The sequence below is a fragment of the Myotis nattereri genome (genome assembly GCF_964212035.1).
Source record: "Myotis nattereri genome assembly, chromosome: 4".
NCBI lineage: Eukaryota > Metazoa > Chordata > Mammalia > Chiroptera > Vespertilionidae > Myotis > Myotis nattereri.
In genome coordinates this window covers 52,763,205-52,785,919 of record NC_138079.1, presented here as the reverse complement: position 1 = coordinate 52,785,919, position 22,715 = coordinate 52,763,205, and the positions used below count along the sequence as shown (strand labels likewise).

At 52.0% G+C, this 22,715-nt stretch overlaps 1 protein-coding gene and 1 long non-coding RNA gene across 6 annotated transcripts in view; one reads left to right on the top strand and one right to left on the bottom strand.

Annotated features, from left to right (window-relative positions):
• Window positions 1–1,448: 1,448 nt before the first annotated feature.
• On the bottom strand, window positions 1,449–11,190 carry NR2F1 (nuclear receptor subfamily 2 group F member 1). Of its 2 annotated transcripts, none has more exons than XM_081088715.1 (3): window positions 10,500–11,190; window positions 7,555–8,082; window positions 1,449–2,499 (listed from the first exon to the last, which is right to left on the bottom strand). In XM_081088715.1, exons 1-3 carry the CDS (start codon window positions 10,957–10,959, stop codon window positions 2,219–2,221), a joined length of 1,269 nt encoding a protein of 422 aa, XP_080944841.1. In that variant the 5' UTR covers window positions 10,960–11,190; the 3' UTR covers window positions 1,449–2,218. The 2 variants fall into 2 exon arrangements, with proteins under 2 accessions (XP_080944841.1, XP_080944842.1); XM_081088716.1 differs by lacking the exon at window positions 10,500–11,190 and adding an exon at window positions 8,744–9,530.
• A 2,957-nt stretch (window positions 11,191–14,147) lies between these two features.
• LOC308517530 overlaps window positions 14,148–22,715 on the top strand; it is a 594,900-nt gene continuing 586,332 nt past the window's right edge. The window contains exons 1-2 of one of the 4 annotated variants that reach the window (XR_013995843.1): window positions 14,148–14,552; window positions 15,005–15,234. This is a non-coding gene — a long non-coding RNA (uncharacterized lncRNA). Of the gene's footprint in view, window positions 14,553–14,667; window positions 15,235–22,715 lie in introns of those variants that run through there. The other 3 variants (XR_013995846.1, XR_013995844.1, XR_013995845.1) reach the window with 3 other exon arrangements.

Here is a 22,715-nt window from a genome sequence, read left to right as displayed (position 1 = left end):
TGCGCCCTGGCTGCAGCCCATCCCACCCCAATCCCCGCAGCTCCTCCATCAGCCCGAGGACTTCTTGGGAGGCGATCAGTGGTTAAATCTGACCCAACTGCCTTGGGTTACCCTAGGTACAAAGACAGAGCTCCTGAGTGCAGTGGGGAGGATGAGGGACATTTCAGAGTGGGACCAGTTGGAGGGCAGGAGGGACTCCACACTCCACACGCCCTGTGGTAGGGCTCCGGCAGTCTGCAGGCGGGCTGGCTGGGATCATGGACCTGCAGGGCTTCTCCACAGAGCGCAGGGCATTGCCTGAACTGTGCTCTGCCCGGAGTATCCACACTCCAAGCTGGTTGTAATGCAAGCTGGTTGGAGTGTAGGAGCTCCTTAATGCGTTTTTAAAGGAGTGGGGTGGGGACCTGGAGACTTCTAGATAGCAAGTTGAAAGCAAAACTTTGCCAATTGCTTCTAAAAGTGACGCGCTAGCCTGAAAAGGGCCTGTTTGGGGCTGGGGAAGGCGGGGGGGGGGGCGGTTGAGAGGTGTTATTTTAAAAGATCTAGCTTTATTAATACGGGAAGAAAAAGCTCCTTTGGCAGTGTGTGTTCTCGAAGTGCCGCCTGTGATTTATAAAACAGCCCTGCTCTGAACGCTGTGTGAGAGAGCAGCCCCAGCACACCCGAGGAGAGGCCTGGCGGGAGGGTGCTGCCCTGACGGGGCCACTAGGACCCAAACACCCTTCTGAAAAGGACCTGCTCCAGCCTAGCTCCCCCACTCCCAGGTCCCAGGCCCACAACACCCTTAAGGCCACAGCAAGGCCCTTCCACCCACCCAATACACCTGGAGGGCCCTGCATGGGACCCGTCACAGGGTATGGAAAAGGGCGAACCCTCGCCACTTCTGCAGGGGACCACAGAGGGAGCAAAGCCAGCGCTCCCAGCACTGAGGCCCCACCTCTCCCAGGGCTAGGGAGAGGCCAGACCCTCCCATCACAGGCATGAGGTACAGAGGAGCCCGAGCAAAGCTTTCCCTCCCTTGACCCCCCTCTTCTAGTGCTTCACACCCCTACTGCCAGGCAAGACCCACATGCAGTCCCGGAAGCAAGTAGTACCTGAGCCTGGACCAGCCATATGACCAGGCTTGCCAGCCTGAGGCCCAGCTGCACGCAGGCCCTCTAGCAGCCCACCAGCAGCCCATCACCACCACCCACAAGGTCACATGGGATATTTGCAACCAAGGCTCCCTGTCGTCCGGGACCACAATGGCCCACGCAGAGCCTGGCCCTCTAAATTTACAAAACCAAGCAGTGACTTGGTTTAGGAAATAAATCTAGCCAACTTGGTAATAGACCTTAAAAGGTTCCCCCTCTTAACCCCCCCCCCCCGCCTTCTAGTAAGAATTAGAGTGGAGATTAATTGGAGTGTTCTTTTGCACTGATGACATCTGTCAAACAACCAGACGCATGGGTTTTGCTAAATTCTTTTATTTTTGTTTAAATTTTCACTTCAATTTTAATTCTTGAAGAACAGCCTTGACAACATATATCGCACTCATTATAAGAAGCAAAGGGTTATATCAAAAATTATTAGTATAGAATCACAGGAAATCTGGTTTGGAACCAGAAAAAAATACAAAACAGATATAGATACATAGACACAGGACAATTTTTTATAATTATTTGGAAAATGTTATTTTCCCCTAATTCTTGTTTCCTTTTTTATGTGCATACGATGTTTAAATTTTACAAAAAATGAAAATAAAGACTAGTATCTTACAAAATGAATAACCATGTTTGGGGGTGCGTGTGTGTTTCTACATAGGATTCAGTCCACTTCCATGTGTTGTTTTCTGTACAGAATATATCCACATCCGTCCACAATAAATCCTGGAAGGTCCATTAGTCTCCTTCTGTTTTATTAAAATTCTCATGGTCCTCTCTTCCAAAGATTGTTTTCTTTTTCTCACCAGACACAAGGTCCTTTTCCTTTCCTTTCCAATGTGTTCACAGATCTGATCCTAAAAGAGTCTCTTTTTCTCCTGGATTGTAGCTTGGGTTGCATTTCTGTAGGGTGGGCTGCTCCTGCCTTCCCGGCCCTCCTCCCCCCTGCCCAGCCTGCCCCGCACGCACGCTGCACCCTGCATCAGCTGCCCGGTCCCCCAGGCTTTGGAGTCCATGGCCCCCGCAGGTCCTCTGAGTCTCTAAGGAGGTGGGGGCAGGTGGGAAGTGCCCAAGGATTAGGAACACTGGATGGACATGTAAGGCCAGTTGAAGCTGCTCCCAGACAGTAACATATCACGGATGAGAGTTTCGATGGGGGTTTTACCTACCAAACGGACGAAGAACAGCTGCTCGATGACTGAGGAGGACACTGTGCGCAGGGAGGGCAGGCGCAGCAGCAGTTTGCCAAAGCGGCTGGGCTGGTTAGGGTACTGGCTCCTCACGTACTCCTCCAGCGCACACTGAGACTTCTCCTGCAGGCTCTCGATGTGGGCGGCATCCGACAGGCCACAGGCATCTGCCCAAGCAGCCCCAGGAAGGAAAGACAAGGGGAGTGGGCACATGGTTAGGTCAGTGAACAGCAAAAGCACAAACAGCAAGCCATTAAAATAATCTTTTTTTGAGGAGAAAAGGGGAAAAAAAGAAATAGAAGAGAAAATGGAAGAAATCCACCCATCCATGCTTCCCCACTCCTCGACCAGCCCCAAAACAAATAAAATAAACCAAACCCCCACCAAGCCTAGGGGAGTTGGAGAGAGAAGCACACACATGCAGAGGCAGCAACCTCTCTCATCCCTTTGTTTTTCCGCATTCACCTTTGGATTAAGTAACGGAAGGTGCTGGAGCCATGTTTGCTGTGGTAGCAACCTGTCCTCTGCCTCCAGGGGGGCGTCCTTCCACTGTGCTCATTAAAGGGAGGACTTTGGTCCCACTCCCTGCTGCTTTCTGGGTGTTCAGGAGCCCTGAATGTGCAGCCTGAAGGCAGTTCCTAAAGGCTCCGTGGGGTCCCCCTCCCAACAAATGACCCCAACCAGAAACCTTAAGGAGCACCTGGACTGTGTAGTGAACAAACACTTGAGAGCAGGCAAGGAATCATGGGCTGGCAGTGCCTGGAATCCGATCAAGCCCAGGCGTTAGCAAGAGAGGATTTGAGATCCACTATCCATGCAAGCAAGGACTCCGCAGCAACGCCTTGGTGAGGGTGTACACTGCTATCTGTGCCTTAGATCAAGTAATTGAAAATTGGTCACATCTCTGTAAACTGTGTAATAATCAGAAAGAATGTGGCTCAGTGACCCCAGGCTGCAGAAAGGAGACATCTTTCGTGATCAGACACAAAGCTGGGTTAGAGGCAGCAGCAGCTGCTGCTGCTTCAAACTGGAAGATGGGGAGTTGAGGGGGGATTTGGGGAGCTAGGCTTCCTTTACAGGACCAATGAGGGGGGGGGGCCTACACGCAAGGACGGCATCTCAAAACCTGTGTGTTTATCTCACATCAACCAAGGCTCCTCTTGGTCTCCTGAAAATATTTCAAGACAGCAGTTCATACTATATCAACTAGCTGGAGGCAAGCAAATGGAGGGGCTGGTGGAATCAGCGGAATGAGATGAAGGCTTCCTACTTTAAATGCCTGTGTTGTTTCTTATATTAATAATGAATATTTCAAAAACAGGAAGATCACAGAGGAACCCTTAGCCAGTCAGGAGGTTGACTAGAGATCAAAGGCAGAGTTTGCTAATATATAGATCTGGGAAGAAATCCATGCGTGGCGATGCCCCTAAAAGGACATTATATGTTTGTGAATGGCAAGTGTGACCCTACAAAGACACAGCAAATGATTCAAAGTGAAACCTGTGTCTGCTGGGTTTCTGAGCTTTATGTCTTCATATTTTAAGAACCGGGGCTTACAAAACATTATACCACCTTCATTTACAAGGCTATGGCCTTGAGCAAAAATACAAATAAAAGTAGTGATGATGATTCAAGAACTTCTGAGGCAAGTGTCCTTTGACCCCAGATCCAGACTGGGTTCCTGTCAGATGTCTAATTACTCCAGCCAGCTGCTAGGGTGCATCCACACCCGCCTGCCTTGGGAAATCAGTCAGGTTTTATGGCTAGCAGGGCGAGGGCAGGAGCACTTTGGGGCTTTGCTGCTTAGAGAAGGGACCCTGAGGTCTGCCCTTGGCCCTGCTTGCTAACCTGGCTCTGCTGAATAGCCACCATGCATGCAGACTCATATTTACATATATCTTGCTTTACATGCATTATCTGCCCATTATACGTCAGGATCCCTTTCAGCCTCAGACAATGCAAAATGAAAAGGACCCACTGATACCCCAGCAGATTTTTTAAAAAGACCCATATGGCATCCCCTCAGGTCCCTAAAATATTTATCTGATATTTATGACGAGGGACCCCAGAGTGCAAGGTCACTACCCTTCTCCCAGCTAGGCCACTCCAAGGGAGAGACGCCCAGGAAAGTCTTGCTTGGGCCCTGTGCTGGCTGCTTTGATATCTTTCCTCCTTTGAAGGCAGAATGCCTGTAGCTCAGCGGACTGCCAGGTGCCAGGAAGCAAGCCCTATGGCCCTAGTCCGGGCCTGGCTTCCCAGTGTAGATAGTCATCCCCACTCTGGATATTCCTGCAATAGGATTCCCTCAACTGTGGACAGACGGTGTGAGCTCTTAGATGGATGGGGCGGTTGTGGTAGCAAAGCAAGGTGAGCAGGGGGTGTAATGTAGTCCATATTTATACGCCCTGAGTTATATATACCCCAGATCAGAAAAGGAGTCAGCATGTGCAAAATCCATGTCTTACTTTTTATATGGCAGTGTCAATGTGGGAAACCTCAATATTTCTTCTACAGTATATGGAAAAGAAATTATGTAAATAAATAACCATTACTGTTCAGGCCCTCCCGGCTTAGCCTTTGTAGTGCAGAGAGTGTATTTCATGTTGTGCATTCAGAAGAGTTTAGTGTTCAGGAAATATAGATGTAATCAGCTGCCATAACTAGAAATCAAAGTTATTATTGTACTGAAAATGGATTTATTGTATTTATGTTAACTAGATGGCTCCTTTCAGGGAAGGTCTCATTTATTTGAGGGAATATTTAGGTGTATGAATTAATGAATTTTTAAAAAAAGTAAGTTCAGGTCATGACCTAGCCTTTGGATGCTGTCCAGAATATTAAGGATTAAGCATACCATCCGGAGGCCAAATGTGAAAACCACCACAGGGAACCCCTGTGCCAGCTTCAAATACTTAACCGGAGCAAACCTCATTGGACAATATGTCTAAAACTGTCTTTTCCATCATTCAAAGTTTGCTCAAAAGTTGGATGACTTTGAGAAGGCTTCCCATGAATTCCCTTCTGGCTGGCAATCAAAACAAGTTTAGTCAAAAGTGGAAATGTGTTGTATGAAAGAGGGGGGTGAATTACTACTGACAGCTCTATTTCCATTTTCAGATACTCTGCTTGCAATTTTCCAGCAAAATAATGTTATTGTTCACTTCTTGCCTCCCCCTTGCACCTTGAAGACTTGAAGAAACTTCTTTGGGACTTTTTTTTTTTTTTTAAGAAACACTTCTCACAGGGATGTTTTAGGATGAAAAGTTGAAAGAAAAGCTAAGTAATTCCACAGTCTACTCTGCAGCCTGCACAGTCCTCGCCTCTCTCTGGGAAAGGGCAGGGGATCAGAAAAGTCAAGGGAGTTCAAAGAACCTTAGGAAGGACAAGGACAAGGGAGGGGAGACCTTTCTTGAGAAGACCTCTGTCCAGCTTCAAGTCACATATCTGCTTCAAGACACCTCACTGGATGAGATTTAAAAACCCCAGCCTCCCTGACACTGGCTTGCTTCCTGATTAATTTGGCTAAAGAGCCGGGGAGTGGAGAGCCAGCCAGGCCCAGGCCTGCCAGCACTAAGGCAGCCTGGTCATTGCTTCCCAGGCTCTTTGTCACTTGTGAAAAACACGTTTCTATCAAGAAGACTTATTAAGATAAAACGCATTCAAACACCACGGAGGCTATTCAATAAATCTTCCATTTGTTTTAAGGTTCTCACTTTATCCTCTTGCAAAGAATAACTCCCTCTCCCACTAGCAGACCTGTATTTGCACTGAAAGTAAAAGGGGGGCAGTCCAAGTCCACAGCTCTGGCCACCCTGCATACCAATGAGATGCTCTTGTCTAAATAAATTATCTGCTGCTCAGATCGATATTAATACTACATTTGCTACATTACAATATTGTGCAAATTTAAGAGTCATTTTAATACAACGTAAATACGATTCTTCACGCATGAAAGCCAAGAAATACTGATAGATTACACCACCTCTTACTGTTCAACAAGGCCTTGGGAAAGGGGTTTCGCCACCTCTGCTCAAGAATGGTTTTAATTTGGCCTTTGGGTGTCCTGGTTCTAGGCTAGATTTATTAGGATAGTTTATTTGTTCTCGGAATGGAGGAATTAAAAACAATAGTGGCAATCCTGGAGGTAAAACTGCAGCTAACCCTCCTCACAGTGGGCAAGGCTGAGCCCCAGTCTGGGCAGCTCTGTTCCCCACCAGCGTCCCTTCTGGCTTTGTTTATATTTCCCCCATTACCTGCTGTCCCGGGTGTTTATATGTTTCCCTCTTGCAGGTTACAATAATAAAAAAGGCGGGCAGTGTTCTCAGAGGCTCAGACCAGAGCCTTCAAAGGCAATGTTAATGCACTTTCCTGGAAGTTAATTTGAACCATCTATCATAAGAGAAATTGTTAACATGCATGTTACCGCCGCCCACATTTAATTTGATATTTTTAAGGCACTCTGTTAAATTTCCGATGTTCAAGTGTTTTGCATGGCGATGAGATTTACCTCCGGGGCGGGGAGCCCACCGCACTTCTGGATTCTACAGTCTTGCTTTTGTTTTTATCTTTCTTGTTTAGATCGAATCCGTTTTTTACGACCCTCAATAACCTCAGCAACTGCAAACATGAATGGTTTCCGATAAGGGAAAATCAGGCAGCAATAAAACGGGATTATTTATGATTTACTTGTGCGTATTCTTCTCTTTCCACCTGTGTGTGTATATGTCTGTGTGCGCGCGCCTCTCTATCAGGAAACTCATCCAGGGAGCGTGCCACACAGAGGAGAAAGCCGCATTCCCACGTTCTTTCCTTCCTTCCCCTCCCCCAGAAACACACACACACACACACACACACACACACACACACACACACACACGCACACACACGCACGCAAGCACCCCGCACCCACGCGCAGCCAGACGATCCACAACACCGCCTCCCCCACGAGACACGCACCCGCCGCCGCCCCGCGCGGGGGTCCAGGCCGCTAGGCCCGCTGCCGCCTCCGCGCCGCCGCCTCTCCCGCACCGCCACGCTCTCAAGATGGCAGCGGCGCCACCGGCCGCGTCCGTGCGCGGGGGCCGCAGGTCCCGGCCAGGCGGCCAGGCCCCGGGTCCGGCGAGGCCGGCCGGCGCGGCGGCGGGGCAGAAGGCCGGCCCCGGCCGAAGGGAGTCTGCGGCGGCTCCCCGCGCGGCCTGCCCTCCTAGCGACCGCAGCCTCACCTGACGTGAACAGCACGATGGCTTTGAGGCAGCTGTACTCGGCCGAGTCGACGTGCAGCGCCTTGAGCTTCTCCACCTGCTCCTGGAAGATGCGGATGTGGTCCATGAAGGCCACGACGCGGTCGGCGGACATGGGCGAGGCGTGCAGGCCGGCGGCGGCCAGCAGCGGCGCCACGTGCAGTGGCATGGAGCACTGCGCCGCGTTGAGCACGAACAGCTCGCTCCAGGTGAGGCGGAGCAGGGACACCTGGTCGGTGATCTGCAGATCCGGGAAGAAGGGGATGTTGCGGGCCCACTCGACGGCGCTGAAGAGCAGGCGCGCGGCCAGCTCGCAGATGTTCTCGATGCCCATGATGTTGTTGGGCTGCATGCACTGGCTGCCATAGCGCGATGTGGGGTAGGGCTCCGCGCGCAGCAGCAGAGAGATGTAGCCCGACAGGTAACAGTGGCCGTTGAGGGGGTCCCCGTTGGTGAGCGCGTACTGGCCTGGATTGGGCTGGGTTGGAGGCATTCTTCCTCGCTGAACCGCTGACAAAAAGAAAGAGAGAAAAGAGGCAATGTGCATCCAGGGGGCTTGCGGACATAGCCGCGCTGCAGAGCACCCGACACAATGCGGAGGCTCTTCCCACAGTCACAGGCTCCCGGCGCGTTTTCTCTCGCGCTCGCTCTTATGGCCTTCACCAGCAGGAAACCTGGGGTGAGGCCCTCTTGCTCCGCCGGTCCATCGCCTGCGCACCTGGTCACCCCAGCCCCGCCAGAACTAGGCCTGACTTCAGGGCCCCCAGGCCCCGCAAGCCCAAGAAAGTCCCACCCAACCCCTCTACCACCAAGGAGTAGCACGCAGATCAATGAAATCCCACTCACCCCCTCCAGAATGAAACAAATCAGTGTAGAAAACAAACAGGAGGAACCAGAGAAAGATTGTGGTTCTAGGCAAATGCCTAGCTGCCTCTTCATTTGCAAGCAAGCAACATTTTGCTCAAAATGCTCTCATATTCTCTAAAAATGCCATAGAATTACCCTTAAAATAGATACAAGTTACATATGCTACTAATCACTTACAACTTTTCAGTAGAAAACAAGTATCCTGCTTCCCTCCCCTCTCCTTTCCTCCCCATCGCCCCACACAAAGTTCTCGCTGTTAAAAGCAACAGAAAATTGAAAAATTTCAAAAAAAAGTTGAACTTACAGTAGCCAAACATTATGGGGAAAAGTAGGAAATATAATTAATGTCTGTCCTGCGTGGTGCCACTGCAACCTGCAGCCAGCTTTTGCCCAGTGAATGCACGAGCTTGCAACTGCAAAAACACTGGATTCATTAACCATCTGAATGCAAAACGTAAGCATGCTTTGAGTTCTTAAAGCTGACCAAAGTTTTTTTTTTAATGTGTATGTTTTACTTCAACAGTGCCAACGTTTTAAATTGCCATGTAAACAAAGACAACTCTAGGAAAAGTTAGGGCTACTGAACTCTCCCCCCAACAAATTAATGTAGATATGTCCATGTACACGTAGCTGTCTTATTTCAGGTTGTGCACTGTTTTCTTAAGTTTGCTTTGATTCCATTTTTAATGCGAGTCCCAATGCAATTTCAGATCTTGAAACATAATGGCTAGAATACTTTTTTCTAATTATAGTTTTGAACTTGGCAGTTATTTTTCAATTAAATGACAGCACAATTCAAAGTTGTTGTTTTTTCTCCCCCCTCCCCCCAGATGCCTACAAAATCTTCCTGGAGCTAGAAATGAAGTCGTCATATTTGCCTGCTCTTTGAGATCTGAAGGAATTCAATTTCTTTTCCTGTGGCATATAAAATATAATTTTAAAGTCAATTACAAGAAGGAGTAATCTGCATTCTGCAAAATTGACTGGTTCGCTAATTTGACTATAAGACATCTTTAATGATTGTCAGGAGATAAACTTTAACTGTAAATGGCTAAATATATTTATAAGAAAAGTGCTGCATCTCTTGCCACATGAACATGAAGCATATCTAAATACAACATCAAAAGTTGCGTTAAAAGAAACCAAAGCCATACAACACAGGGATTAAATGATGTGGAAGCTCATGCCAGCTGCAGTCTATCTATGCATTATAGCCAAATCAGAAGGTTCGGTAAATGCCGTTGTAAATTGTAATTTGTATGCAGTATTTAAGCAGAGGGTGGAGTTTGATGAAGAAATAAAATGAGTATCATGCTTTTTTTTTTAAAAAATGACACAACTATGAAAGCACGGCTCAGTCACAAACTTTCCTTTCAAAGTAGAGGGGTGAAAACAAGGCCACAGCTCCGGAGGAGGCGGCCCCAGCTCCATGAAGAAGAGAGGGAACCAGTGAACAGGCCAGAAGCGCCCCCCCTCCCCTAATTAGACCTACAAGTGCAATAAATCTCACTCCTCTTTTTCCATGCTAAGCTTCCAAAAGGATGATGCAGCAATGAATCTACTCAGGGCACTCCAGTCCCCAGCCCTCCCCCATTTCAAATAAAGGGAAGGAAAAGATGGAGGGGAAAGTGAGATGCAAAAACACAGACACAGAGTTTTCTGGGGGAAGTAAGCACCCTCCCCAAGTTCATGCCAGCACAGCGCAAGCATCCTCACGCACACGCGGGAAAGAGACACACATCGAGCACATCCAAGACAGAGGAAGAAGGGGATTTTAAGCCACAGCTCACGATCCCAGGGACACAATCCCGAGCAGGCAGCGAGAGGGATGGAGGAGCCAGGGAGACGAGCGCAGGCCGGGAGGGGGAGGCAGCGGCAACGAGCTGGGGGGGGGGGGGCGGGATGCCGGGGGAGGAAGGCAGCGGGGACAGGGGAAGCTGGGACGGGCCAGGACTGCAGGAGCCCCAGCCCCATACAGCAGCCACCTCTGCTAGAGAGAAAGAAAGAGGGCCGGGAAGGCGGGCGAAGCTCAGGGAGAGAAGCAGAGAAGAAATATTCACCTTCCCGCCTCATGCCCACTTTGAGGCACTTCTTGAGGCGGCAGTATTGGCACTGGTTGCGGTGGTGCTGGTCGATGGGACAGTTCCTGTTGGCACGGCATGTGTAAGTTAAGTTCCTGCGGACGCTCCTCTTGAAGAAACTTTTGCAGCCCTCGCAGGTGAATTGGCCGTAGTGCTTGCCGCTTGACTTGTCCCCGCACACCACGCACTCGATGTGCTGCTGGCTCTGGCCTGAGCCGGGCGGGCCCTGGCCCTTGTCCCCTGCGGTGCCTGGGGTGGCGGGCGCTCCGGGCTGGCCCGGGGTCTGCGGAGTGTGCGGCGCGCCCGAGCCTGCCTGCTGCTGCTGCTCCCCGGCGCCGCCGCCGCCGCGGGCCGCCTGCGCTGCGGGGTTGGGGCCGCTGGGGTTGCCCCCGGCCACGTCGTCCTGCGGATCTCGCCAGCTGCTAACTACCATTGCCATATCTTTGGGCCCGGGGAGCGCTGGGGGGAGCCGAGCTGCTCGCCGAGGGCCACGGGGCGCGCGGGCGCGCTGGGAGGGGAAGGGGAAGGGGAAGGGGGGAGGGGGAGGGGGCGGGGGGCCCACCGGGCGCCCCGGGGTCGCGGGAGCCGAGCCCGAGCCGGGCACCGGCCGCTGCCTCGGCCGCCGCCGCCGCTGCCGCCGCTACTGCCTCGGCCGCCCCGCTGCTGCTGCGCGCCCGCCCGCCCTGCTGGCGTTTTGTTGTGGTTCCTGCTGTTTTCTTTCTCTCTTTTTGCAGCCCCCCCCCAGGCTCTCAGGATCCCCCCCCGCAACACCCCTGCTCCCCTCGCCCGCTCCCCCCGCGCTCCGATCCTGGGGGGGCCACGCTCTCCTTCCCCCCCTCCCCACCCCCCCGGAGAGCAAGCTCCCTTCTCTCGCTTTTTTCTTCTTCCCCAAGTTGCAAAATCAGAAATGGCACAGGCGGCAGCCGGGAGCGGCGCGGGGCGCAGCGCCGGGGGCGGCGGGCATGGGCCACGGCGCGCGCACACACTCGCCCTCCGCCTCGCCCGCACCCCCGCGCACACACACACTCGCACACACACTCGCTCACCCGCGCCAGGCGCCTGCCCGCCCGCCGGCCGCTCGGGCTACGCGCTGAGCGCGGGCTGAGCCGACACAGAGGGAGACCGCGAGGGCGGCGGCGGCGGCGGCGGCGGCGGAGAAGGAGGTCGGGGCTGCGGGCGCCGCTGGAGCCGCCGCCTCAGCTGCAGCGGCGAGCGCCGCTGGAGGAGCCGGGGCCCGGGCCGGAGTCCGAGCTGGAGTCGGGGCCGCCGCCGGAGCGCGAGCCCGGGTCGGGGGCCGCCCGCGCCGCCGCCGCTGTCCCGGCAGGAGCCCTCGCTGGGCTCGAGATGGAGGGGAGTTCGGTGAGCCGAGCGGGGCGCGGGGCAAGGCTGATGGCGGAGATCAGGGCGCGCTGGTGTCGGGGGGCCAGGTCCAGGGCCGGACGCTGCCAGCCATTCAGGAAGGCAGAGCTGGAAAGCGAGAGGCGGCGGGCGAGGAGGATCGCACACTTTGCTCTTTTTGTTGTGCCGGTGGCGCCGGGCTCTCAGTGCCTTCTTCTTTGGGGAGGTGATGGAAAAGAAGAAAAATAGGAGATAATTCACGCCGGCGACGAGTTCACAGCGAAATAGGAAAAATAAAATTCAGAAGGAAAAGAATTGCAAAAAAAAAAAAAAAAAAAGGCGAGAGAGACATCCAAAGTAGGTCGAATAAATAATCCTCTTCTTTTCCTCTTTCTTGCTCCTTCCTCTGCTTCTTCTGCTATAACACACAGAGCTAGTTAAAAAAACCCTGGAGATCGCCCAAAAATGTTCTTTTTTTAGTATTTTAAATAAGTGCTCTTCAGCCGGGAACCAACACCCTCCCTCCAAAAAAAATCATATATGTATAAAATAACGATAAGAAGAATACGAAGGGGGTGTCTCCTCCTCCTCCTTTTTTTTTTTTTTAAGTTTAGCCCTCTCTTTTCTGCAGGAATGGAGTAAAAAAGACAAGAAGGAGGGAGAAAAAGGAGAGAGAGAAAAAGAATACGGGGAAACAACTAAGGGGATATGTAAGAAAAGAGAAAAAGGAGAGAAGAGAGCGAGGGAAAGAAGAGAGAGAGATTGAGAGACTGAGAAAGAGAGAGGCAGAAGAGGAGGAGGAGAGGAGAGAGAGAGGGAGAGAGAGAGAGAGGGAGAGAGAGAGAGAGAGAGAGAGAGAGAGAGAGAGAGAGAGAGAGATCCCAAAATTGAATGCGTTTAATCGGGAGGACTCGCAGAGCAATGTTTCCGAAAGGGGGATCTGCGCGAATGTCTGTATATAGTGAACTTTGACACTACTATTGAAACTGACACGTTTCTATGGAGATCGCTGCCTTATATGGAGCTCGTGTCAAGGAGCCAGGAGAAGGGCTGCTGGCAACTGATAATCAAAGGAGACTGACTGGTCAGAGCCCTGAATGGGAGGGGGGGGAGGGAGGAGAAAATGGGAGGCTAAGGTTAGCCATGCCTCCTGCACGCCATTGGTTGGAGAATCCCGCCCCCTCCTCTTTGCCCCCCCCCCCCCCCCCCCGCTACCTACTGACGGGGATGGTGAGGGGAGGAGGAGAGAAAGTGAGGGAGGGGGTGTGCTTCTGACAAGCGCAATTTACATTGAGATCGCCCTGCTCTGCTATTTACTCTGAGACCTGATTAGTATGGGTCGTCTATGGTCACACACACACACACACACGCACACGCACACGCACACGCGAACGCCAGAGGGGGGAAGGGATGGCGAGGGGGAGAATGCCTCGCAACGTGCAAATTAGAAGGAAATAATGTCGATTTCTTATGAAAAGTTTTTAAGATTAGGTTTCATGAGCTTGAAGACAGTGTCATCGAAAATGTTAGGAATTTTTTATATGGGAATTTAACTCTCACCATTTTAATGACTCGTGAAATACACTGGGTTTAGATTGTTTTCTTCTTTCACATAGAAGCATAACCCAAGTGTGGACTGCGTTTATTTTATATCCTTTTAAGAAACGAGGCAGATAGAGACTCCTGTTTTTTGGCTCCTTAGTATAACTTGGTTTTAAAAGGTTTAATTACGACAGGACACTCGTGGAATTTGCAGCTATTGCCACAAAATCAATCAGAATTCACCGTTCCGATGGATCCCAGAGTTGATTTTAAAAAATAAACTTTCCAATCAATTTGATTTTTTTCTACTTTCTTCCCCCCCCCGCCCCCCCCCCCCCGCTTTGGTATCCCCAGGCTGTCCCAAACTCCAAACAACGCTTCCATAATTATTAAGAATACAGTAATAAGTCCTCATATTGTTGGGGGTGGGATGGGGAGTTAGTGCGGCCGAGTCAGAAAAAGAGGAAAGGGGAGTGGGGGAGAGAAGGGAAGGGAGAGGGGCAGGTGGGAGGGAGAGAGAAAGAGGAGAGAGGGAGAAAGGGAGGAAGGGAGGGAAGGAGGGAGGGAGGGACGGGGGGGGGGGGAGAGAGAGAGAGAGAGAGAGAGAGAGAGAGAGAGAGAGAGAGAGAGAGAGATTCCCGAAGGCGATTGGTCGCGGGAGGGGGGGCGGGAGGAGGGGGCGGGCCGCGGGCCTGCGGAAATCGCTGGCTCCGGCTGCCACCTAGCGGACGGGAGCCGCGCCCGGGCGCGCACAGCCGGGCCCTCCTTCCCCTCTCCGCAGGCAGCCCGAGCCTTTTCTCCAAAGGAAGACAACACTTTGAAAATTCTTTCAATGGATTTTTTTTTTTTACTTGAAAGACCGTACTAGGGGAAAATGATCCTTCTGTTAGTTACATATTCTCCAATAGCACACGCGCACCCCCCTCGTTTTGGGATCGCTCCCCTAGGCAGGCTCAGGCGGCGCGGAGCGGCTCGGAGTGACAAAGCCGCCGCCGCCGCCGCCGCCGCCGCCGGGGGTGGGAGCCGCGTCCGCCCGCCCGCCCGCCCCTCTACTCGGGAGAGCGTAAAAGTTTGTCTCAGCTCCAGCACCCCGAGCCTCAACACGCCCTCAGATAAAAGGTGCGAGTAAATGGCCACGCTGTATTGATCGAGGTAGGGCTTGATTTTTTTTTAATACTCGTTCTCACTTTAAATTCCACCAGGGAGGGGGTTGGGAAGCGCTGCGCTTTGGGGGTGCGTTTGGCGCTTCCCCGTCTCTCCAACCTCTGAGTCGTGAGTTGGCGGCCGCTTCTCGAGGAGCGACGATTTTAAAGAGCAGAATAAAGGCTTTTCTGTGCCTGCCCCGCAGCCCCTCCAGCCTGAATAATGGGAACAGTCAATGCACTCGGCAAGCGGCGGTCCATTGTACGCGGCTGATGGAGAGGAGGCGACTGGGGCCAGCGGGGGCTCCTGGCCCTTGTCCCTCTCCCCAAATAAACGCGCTCACGTCTCCTGGTCAGTTAAAAGGTGAAATGAACACGACAAAAAAAAAAAAAAAAAAAAAGGACAGAGAGAACAAGAACCAGCGTTCTATACATGCATTCTAAATGTTACTCTCCATCCAGTGCAGAGACAAGCAGCCGAGGGCAGGCAGAGGACGCAGGCAGAGAGGGAGACAGAGAGAAAAGGAATGAGAACGAGGAGGGAGACGGAGCGAGTGGAAGCGGAGGCGAGCGCGAGCGCCAGGGAGTGGAAGGTCCGCGGGCCGCCGGCGCGCAGGCCCAGCCGCCCCCGCACCCTGGACGGAGAGCCGCGGGCACCGGAAGCGAGACTCTGCCAAGTCCTGCCGCACCAGGCAAGTAAAGCAATGACTGCGGTTTCTTTTGAACTCTGGGTCGACGACGCGGGCAGGCCAGGAGGCAGCCTGGGCTCGAGTGGCCTCTGTAGGCCGGGGCCGGAGTCCAGGCAGCCAGGGCGGGACGAGAACTTTCCGCGGGGCCTTCTCCGGAGCCGCCCGCGCCCGGCCGGTGCCCAGCCGCGCAGAGGCAGGGAGAGCGCCGCCGCGCCGCAGCCGAGCGTTAGTCCAAAATCAAAGCAGGTCTCCCCAACCCCCACTTTCTACCCCCCGCCCCCCAACACACACGGGAATCAGCTACGGGGCCTCCAGCGCGGAGGCAGGGGACAGGGGGCCGCGGAACGGCAGACTTTGCACGGCGCAGCCGCCCCCGCGCCCGCCGGGGCCGAGCTCCAGCCGCGGTGGAGCGGGCCGCCCGCACGTTGCCCGGCTGCGAGCGGGGCCTGGCGAGCTCGGCTCCTGCCGCCCACCTGCGGGCGCCGTTAGTAACGGGATCCCCTAACGCAAGGCATCGGTGGCTGCCTGTTTGATGTGGGCGATAGTGTCAGGGAATGAAAAGGGACACGGAGCCGCTTTCTCCAGCGGAGGACCCGCGGCAGCGGCGGCGAGGGGGCCCCGGGTCCGCAGCCCCACAGCCCAGCCAGGCTCCCGGCCCGCAGCGAGAGGGCTGAGGGCGGGGAGGGGTCACCTCGCGGGGTGGGGGCCGAGGGGGCGTGTGTGAAACCAAGAGCTTGAATTAAAACCAACGGCAGCGCTTCCTTCCGCGCGGGGCAGGGGCGCGCGTTTGCGTCAGAGGGCGCGCGGGGCGGGCGCGCGGGGCGGGGGCGGGGGCAGCCGACGCCCGCCCGGTGCCGCGCCCGGGGGCTCGGGAATGAGCCCGTCTGGAGCTGTTGGCCTCGTCCGGCCTTGCAGGCGGGGGTGGGGGTGGGAGTGGGGGCGGGGGCGGGGGCGAGGGCGGGGGCGAGGCTTGGCGGGAGGATGAGCTGAAACTTGCCTGAACAGCGGCGCCCACCCGCGCTCACTGCGGGCTCTTCCCGCCAGCCCCCATATTGAGCTTCCAAATTTGGAAGAGGCCCCTGGGATCCCGCGTGACCCGGGGATGGGGAGCGGCGTGGCCCTCGCTCCTCCCGAAAGGAAGGGAAGGAGGGGTGCAGCCCCCAGCCCCTGCCCCGGAGGGTGGCTGCTGTTGGTGGTGGTGCGCGGAGCAGTGGAAGCCCTGGGCTTTGGGGCAGGGAACGAATGCGCCAACTTTCTGTCTCGAAAGGGGGCAGGAAGAAACCTAAACGTTCCGAGAGGCGCCGTCCCCTTCTGGGACTTGTCCAGCCCTAGCGACACTCAGGCCTCGGTTTCTCGCCCTGACTGCGCTTTCACACCCGCAGAGCGCCTCCACTGGTGCTCACCGCCTCACCAGCAAAATGGCTTCTGGGAGGGACTGAGGGTCCTGGGGACTCCTGGGGAGCTCTGGCTGGCCTTTGTCACTGGTTCAGCTTGCCACGCCGGACCTAGCGCCCGATTGATACTCTTGTTGTTTGGTAGGGCACCTAATAGAAGAGTGACCATATTTTGTGGAAGCACGTAGGTCCCCACAGTGTGCAATTCCACACACGTGTCCAGGCACACTCAGCTGCAGAAGCAGAAAACGCAGTTGCAAATTTCCTCCCATTTTTCACTCGCCCTCTCTTCTCCAGATCGCTCTCCCTTCCTTCTCGCACATAACCTCAGGCTGTGGCCCTTTCCCCAGCACCCTACTTGAGACGCCAGCCCTGTGGCCCTATCTCCTTGGCCCTATGCAAGGCGTCTCCTCGGGATCAGAAAAGCCTCCCAGGGCCTGGACTCCTGGGCCTCCCTCCTTAAGTCTTTCTCTGCCCTCCTGTTTCCTACAGGCTACTTCACTGCATACAAAGTCTGCAGTGTGGTTCGCCCAACAGATGAAGAGAAGGAATCAGGCTGTAAACTTACACTGCCCCTTTCAGATTGCTAGCATCATGGCCCCTAGCCTTAATCACCTTTTAAAAGAACTTCCATACAATCCTTGATCTCTCCTAGCCAGACAGCCAGTAAACAGTTGTGACCTGGTGGGAGGAGAGAAGCAGAGATCTCAGCATTGACTTGCATTCCAGCCCCAGAGTCTGATCTATGCAGACTTTCCAACTGATTAATACCCCCTCCCCAATATCTTTCTTTTGAGGAATGCTGAATCATTCTTCACTAATCCTATGACATCTTTGATATTGGTATTTTGCTTTCCCGAAACTCACTGGTTCATTCATTTTGGCTTTTTGGCAAATTACACTGAACAAAGGTGTCCTTGTAAAAAATATTTTCAAAATCTAGTTCAAGAGCCCTGAGATCCTACAAATAACCAGATATGTGTAAAAGATTCTCCCCCCCCACCCCCCAAAAAAGATTCTCTCCCATACCTCTTCCCTACCCTCTAAATAATTAAAAATGGTATTACTCTGTTTAGAGAGACCACAGAACAGAAATAGCCCTGTTTTATCAAGCCCATCTGGAGAGATGAACATGCCTGCAATCACTGGGAGAAAGGTCAGTTCTTCTGATCTTATTACAGACCTTTCCCAAAGAGCTTATTTTAAAGGTGCCGAATCAATTAGTCTCCGTTGGCATGAGATTAATGCTGGGAAGGACGCAGTTGAAGATGTATTTAACATGGTCTTGCATAGATATTTTGAAGAAAAGGGAAGAGAGAAAGCCACTGGAATGCCTGCCTAATGTTTCGTGCTTATTAAAAAAACAAACAAAAGCCTGGCCTGTGTCAGAAACCTCCTCCCAAAAGGTTGAACTCAGTCTGTATTGTAGCTTCCCAACTGTAAAAAGTTCTGTCTTTGACAACCTGAAAACAAGGGTGGAAAGGCCAAGTTGGGAGTGGGCTGTACTGCTTGCTCTTACCCTGCTCATATAGTTGGAAACGGATCCAGCAGACTCCTGTACTCACTATAACTCTGGTAGCCTGGGCATTTCTTCTTTGTCACCTTTGGGTGGAAACACTCAGAGATAAGTGCTTTACTTTAGAAGCAGTTTAGTTTTCTATCACAAACTGGCCATTTAAAGCACGGGTTTTGGAAAACAGAGATAAGGGAAGTACTTCCCCTTTCTGCTTGGGCCCCAAGTTAGAGGGTCCCCGAGTAGCCAGCCACAGGAGAGCAAGTGTTGACCTTTGGATGCAAAACAAGCTTTTTGTAGGAGGAAAAGTGACAATCATTCATAGCACATCAGTGAAAGGGGTGGGGTGGTGCAAATTTTACTTTTTGTAAAAATAAAAAAGATAAATGCATTTGTACAAAAAAGAAAATGGAGAAGTTTATGTTATAAAACGCATTTTAAATGCCACACTTGAGTGAAGACTGACTGCAAGGCTCTTCTTCCAAGAGAAAATGGGTTGGGTTTGGATGAAAAGTTTTGGTTTTAAAAGGAGTTTGACGCTTATTAAAGTACCCTGACAATACAATCAACTAAACTATATTATCATTTTTCTTAATAATTACCTGTCAGAACACAGATTTCTTTTATTACAGGATTAGCCCATCAGAAGTAGATTTGAATTGGACATTCATTGATTAAGGACTGTTCAAGTATGGTTAAGTTTTTAAAATCTTCACTGCCTATAAAATAAACTAGTGGGAAAGTACTGGCTCACAAAGCCAGCAGATCTGTTGGTAACTATTGTCATGCTTCACTTGTACCTACCTATCAGAAAGTTGATCTAAATAATAACCCTAACCTTTCCTTCTAAACTGTCAGTGGAAAGATATGTTTATTACAGTGTCCTCCATCAGTCTCCATCAGTAAGGAGAAAGGGGATTTAAGTAAAGTTTAGATGAAAAAGAATGAGCATAGTCCACCACTGATACAAACCACATGGAGCAGTAAATAATTATGCCCTCTGTTACACTATGTATATTTTATTTACCCATTTCAGAAGTGGATAATAAACCTAGCCCATCTATGGGAGGAGTTAATAAGGTATTTCAAATGCATGATCTAACAAAACTCCAGGATAGTTCTATGTTTTATTGTTAACCGTTTGCATGAAATCTTCTGAAGCTGAAAAGAAAAAAGGAAAGGGCTTTTGTGTTAGTTGATCCTTGGCTAGTCTAGGGCTAAGGTTGGTGTGAAAGGGACAAGGAGGTCACTTGAAATCTCCTTTTATCTACTCTTATTTTCTCTCTGGATCAGCAACTTTGAATAGATATCTTCTAATCGCTCTTAATGGAAAGAAACTATGGGAGCAACGAAACTGCTTTTTAGCAGTGGGTACATATGTGGACAGCTAGCTGAGTTTGCATATGACTACATCTTTACACACATGTGCTTAGAGTTTTTGCATGATGTAAATGTTTCCCACACATTTGGTGGGTTATTGATTGGGTGGTTCTATTTGCCCTTATACTTCAGTATGCATGCACACCCACATTAGCATTCTCTACCAGGTCTAGGTGATACTTTCAACTGGTTCTCCCTTCAGCTTTTTCTTGCCCTCACTCTCTGGGATGTCATATTTAAGTCCTGGAAAAAAAAGCAAATAATTGAGAACACGAGGGACAGTTTTTTTAGTGAAGACATCTTATTTCAACTGGGAGCTACACTGATGGGAGGATTTCTCTTCAAGGGCAGAGATTGTGTGGCAGGTGGGAGGTGATTGGGTAAGATGAGACTATTACTTTCAATCTCTCCCCCATATTTTTTCTTCTTGGTCTTTCTTGGAATCAAATTGGTTAAAACACAATAAGTAAGTGGCAAACAAGAGGCTGACCTTATGCAATTTAAGTTTGTGTGTGTGTGTGTGTGTGTGTGTGTGCTATAGGTTTGTATCTCCAAATCGTTGAAGTTGAGCAATTGATTACAATTGGTTTTGAAATTGGAATTATTTTAGTAATTCTATGCTGACTGAAATACCACCTAAGTTGTCTTCTTTAGGTGGTGTTGTGTTTGCTTCAAAAAGGAGAGACAGCCCTCAGGTTGTTAAGTATGAATGGCTCTCCAGAAAAAGGACGTTAGATTTCTGGGACTGAAAGCACTCGGCTTTACCTCCTGAGAAGTCTCTCCCCACCCCCAAACCCCGTGTTCTTCTAACTAAAATTCAGATTGCTCCAGAGCCTGGGACACTTAGCTGTAAATTCTTTTAAGGGAATACTCGGTTACCAGGGCTACAAGTTCCCATCTCAACCTGCCAGCCTTCCGGCCCCCTGCTGCAGATCGCAGAGACCCTTGGCTGTCTGGGCTGGGACCTTGAGCCCCCTCCGCTCCTACCCTCAGCCTATCAGAAATCACAGTGACAACGTTCGAGGTTGGGTGGGAGAGGACTAATCCCTCTTTAACTTCTCTCCCTCCCTCCCTCCTTTCTGAACACCAACAGATCATTTCCCAGGTTTCCTGGTGAATATGAGTGTAGGAGCCACCCTGTCCAATAAAGATTAAATTAAGTAGAAGAATCCCAGCCACTGGATATTTGGAAGCTCCGGTGGGGCATCAAACCAACGTTTAACACATTTTTTCCACTCACTGGCGCAAATCGTGGACCTATTGGGCTTAACTTTAGACAAGAAAGAAAGAAAAAAAAAAACGATAAGGAGGGAAGAAGGGGAAAGGGAAAAATGAAAAAGAAAAAAAGTCACAGAGCAACACCAGTTTCAAGGGGAGAAGTGACCTTGTACTCAGAGAGGACGAAGGCAAAGCAGGGCTTCCTGCCCTGTCTGGTCTTTTCTTTCTATTCCAAGAACTGGAGGCTCCCTCTCCCAGCTGAGGGCTTGGAATTGGGCAGTTTGGGCTGGTTTTTTAATCTGTGTTTATCCGTTAGGGATGGAGATACACGTAGCCTAGGGTCAGAACTGGTGCCTAGAAGGTGCACTCAGAACCCAGTCAGCTCTTCTGTGCTGACTTTCCTTTTTATAAAGTAAGGTTTTGGTTGCGGGAACTGAAGAGTTTCCTCTAGTTACTGCCCAGCAGGAGAAACAATGGCTTTCTCTGTCAGCTGGTTCAGCGCACTGGACACTGACCTTGAAGCTGAGGCCGGGTCAGGCACTTCCTCCCCTGGGAACCGGCCCCCAGCCCCTGAATATTGGCCTCTGGCTGCCACCGGCTCCTCTAGTCCCAGGGCGCAGTTCGGAGGGGCAAAAGGCAAGTCCCTTTGTGGCAATGGCTTCTCTGTGCAAATACAACACTGAATAAATTAACCTCAAACCAGCTAGTTGGGGTGTAGTAGTTTAGCAGGACTAATTGCAGACAATGGAGCTGAAATGACTTTTCCAATTAGCTGCTGGTTGGAGTTTAGTTGGAGGAACTGTCAGCTCCAACGATGGGTAATTGCTTTATTGCTCACAAAACTATCATCTATTTAGAACATATGTGCTAATTACTCTGGATGGGCCTCGAAAAAGAGACCATAAATCTAATAGCACTTAAAAAAGTCTATGGTGCTTGTAAGCAACCCCAGGCCCTCGCATATTCTCTTCTGCCCAGGTTGGCGTGATGGATGGCTGTCTTTCAGAAAGGAGACGGCTTGGACTGGAGGCACTGACGGGGATGCTCTGGTCACCTCGCGGGTGCAGGAGAGAGCGACCAGCGCTCGCTGTGCCCAGGCGATACATCACTGTCATCAAAACCAGTCCCCTCTTTAGCCATGCACCCGCCCTCCCATTTTTGCCAAAGATGACTTCAGAAATCTTTTAATTGGATTGTGCTAGGAAATTAATCTCCTTTAGCCTTGGCTAAATTTCTGGCCACTGTCAGGAGGAAAGCGGCAAACGCTCTCAGCACATGTGCGTAGAGACGCAGTCCTCTACAAACTCAGCTGGCCGTCCGCACACAAGCGCCCACTTGCACAGTGACTGCCGCGAGGCCACGTCCTCCCGCTCCGCTCCCCTCAGCCCCCCAGGGTTCCCAGCCGCGTGCGGGCCCATCCCGCGGCCCCAGGAGTGACTGGGGGTGAGAGAGGGGGGAAGGACACATCTGGGCGAAAGGCCGCGGCGGTCCCGGGGTCCCCTTTGTGTAAAAGCCATGCTTCTGTCCCGGATTCCCTAGCTCTAAGTCCAGCAGTCACGCAGCACCCGGCCTTCCTTCCCAGGGGTTCTGGGGCCGCTACCGGGGAAGAAGGAGGCTAGAGCGGCGGGAAGAGGAAGGAGGGTGTGTCGGCGGCGGCAGCCAGATGAACTCTCAACTGTGCCCTCTCCCTCCCCCCACCCCTTTCTGGGCGAAAGCGCCCGGTTCGCCGCCGGCACAACTTTGGAGACACTTCCCCAGGACAGGCGCTGCGCTTGAGGTCTGAGAGCGGGCCCTCCCCGCTCCCGCCTGTCCGGGGAGCACCGGCGCGGCGCCCGCTCCAGCTCCAGCGCCAGCTCCGCGGCCCGAGCGCTGAGCCTGGCCCAGCGCTGCTCGGGCGGTTGGGGAAGCGGCCGGCCGGGTCCCAGGGGCTGCTTATCTCTGCGGGAGGTGACAACATCTGCCTGAAACGGGATCTCTAC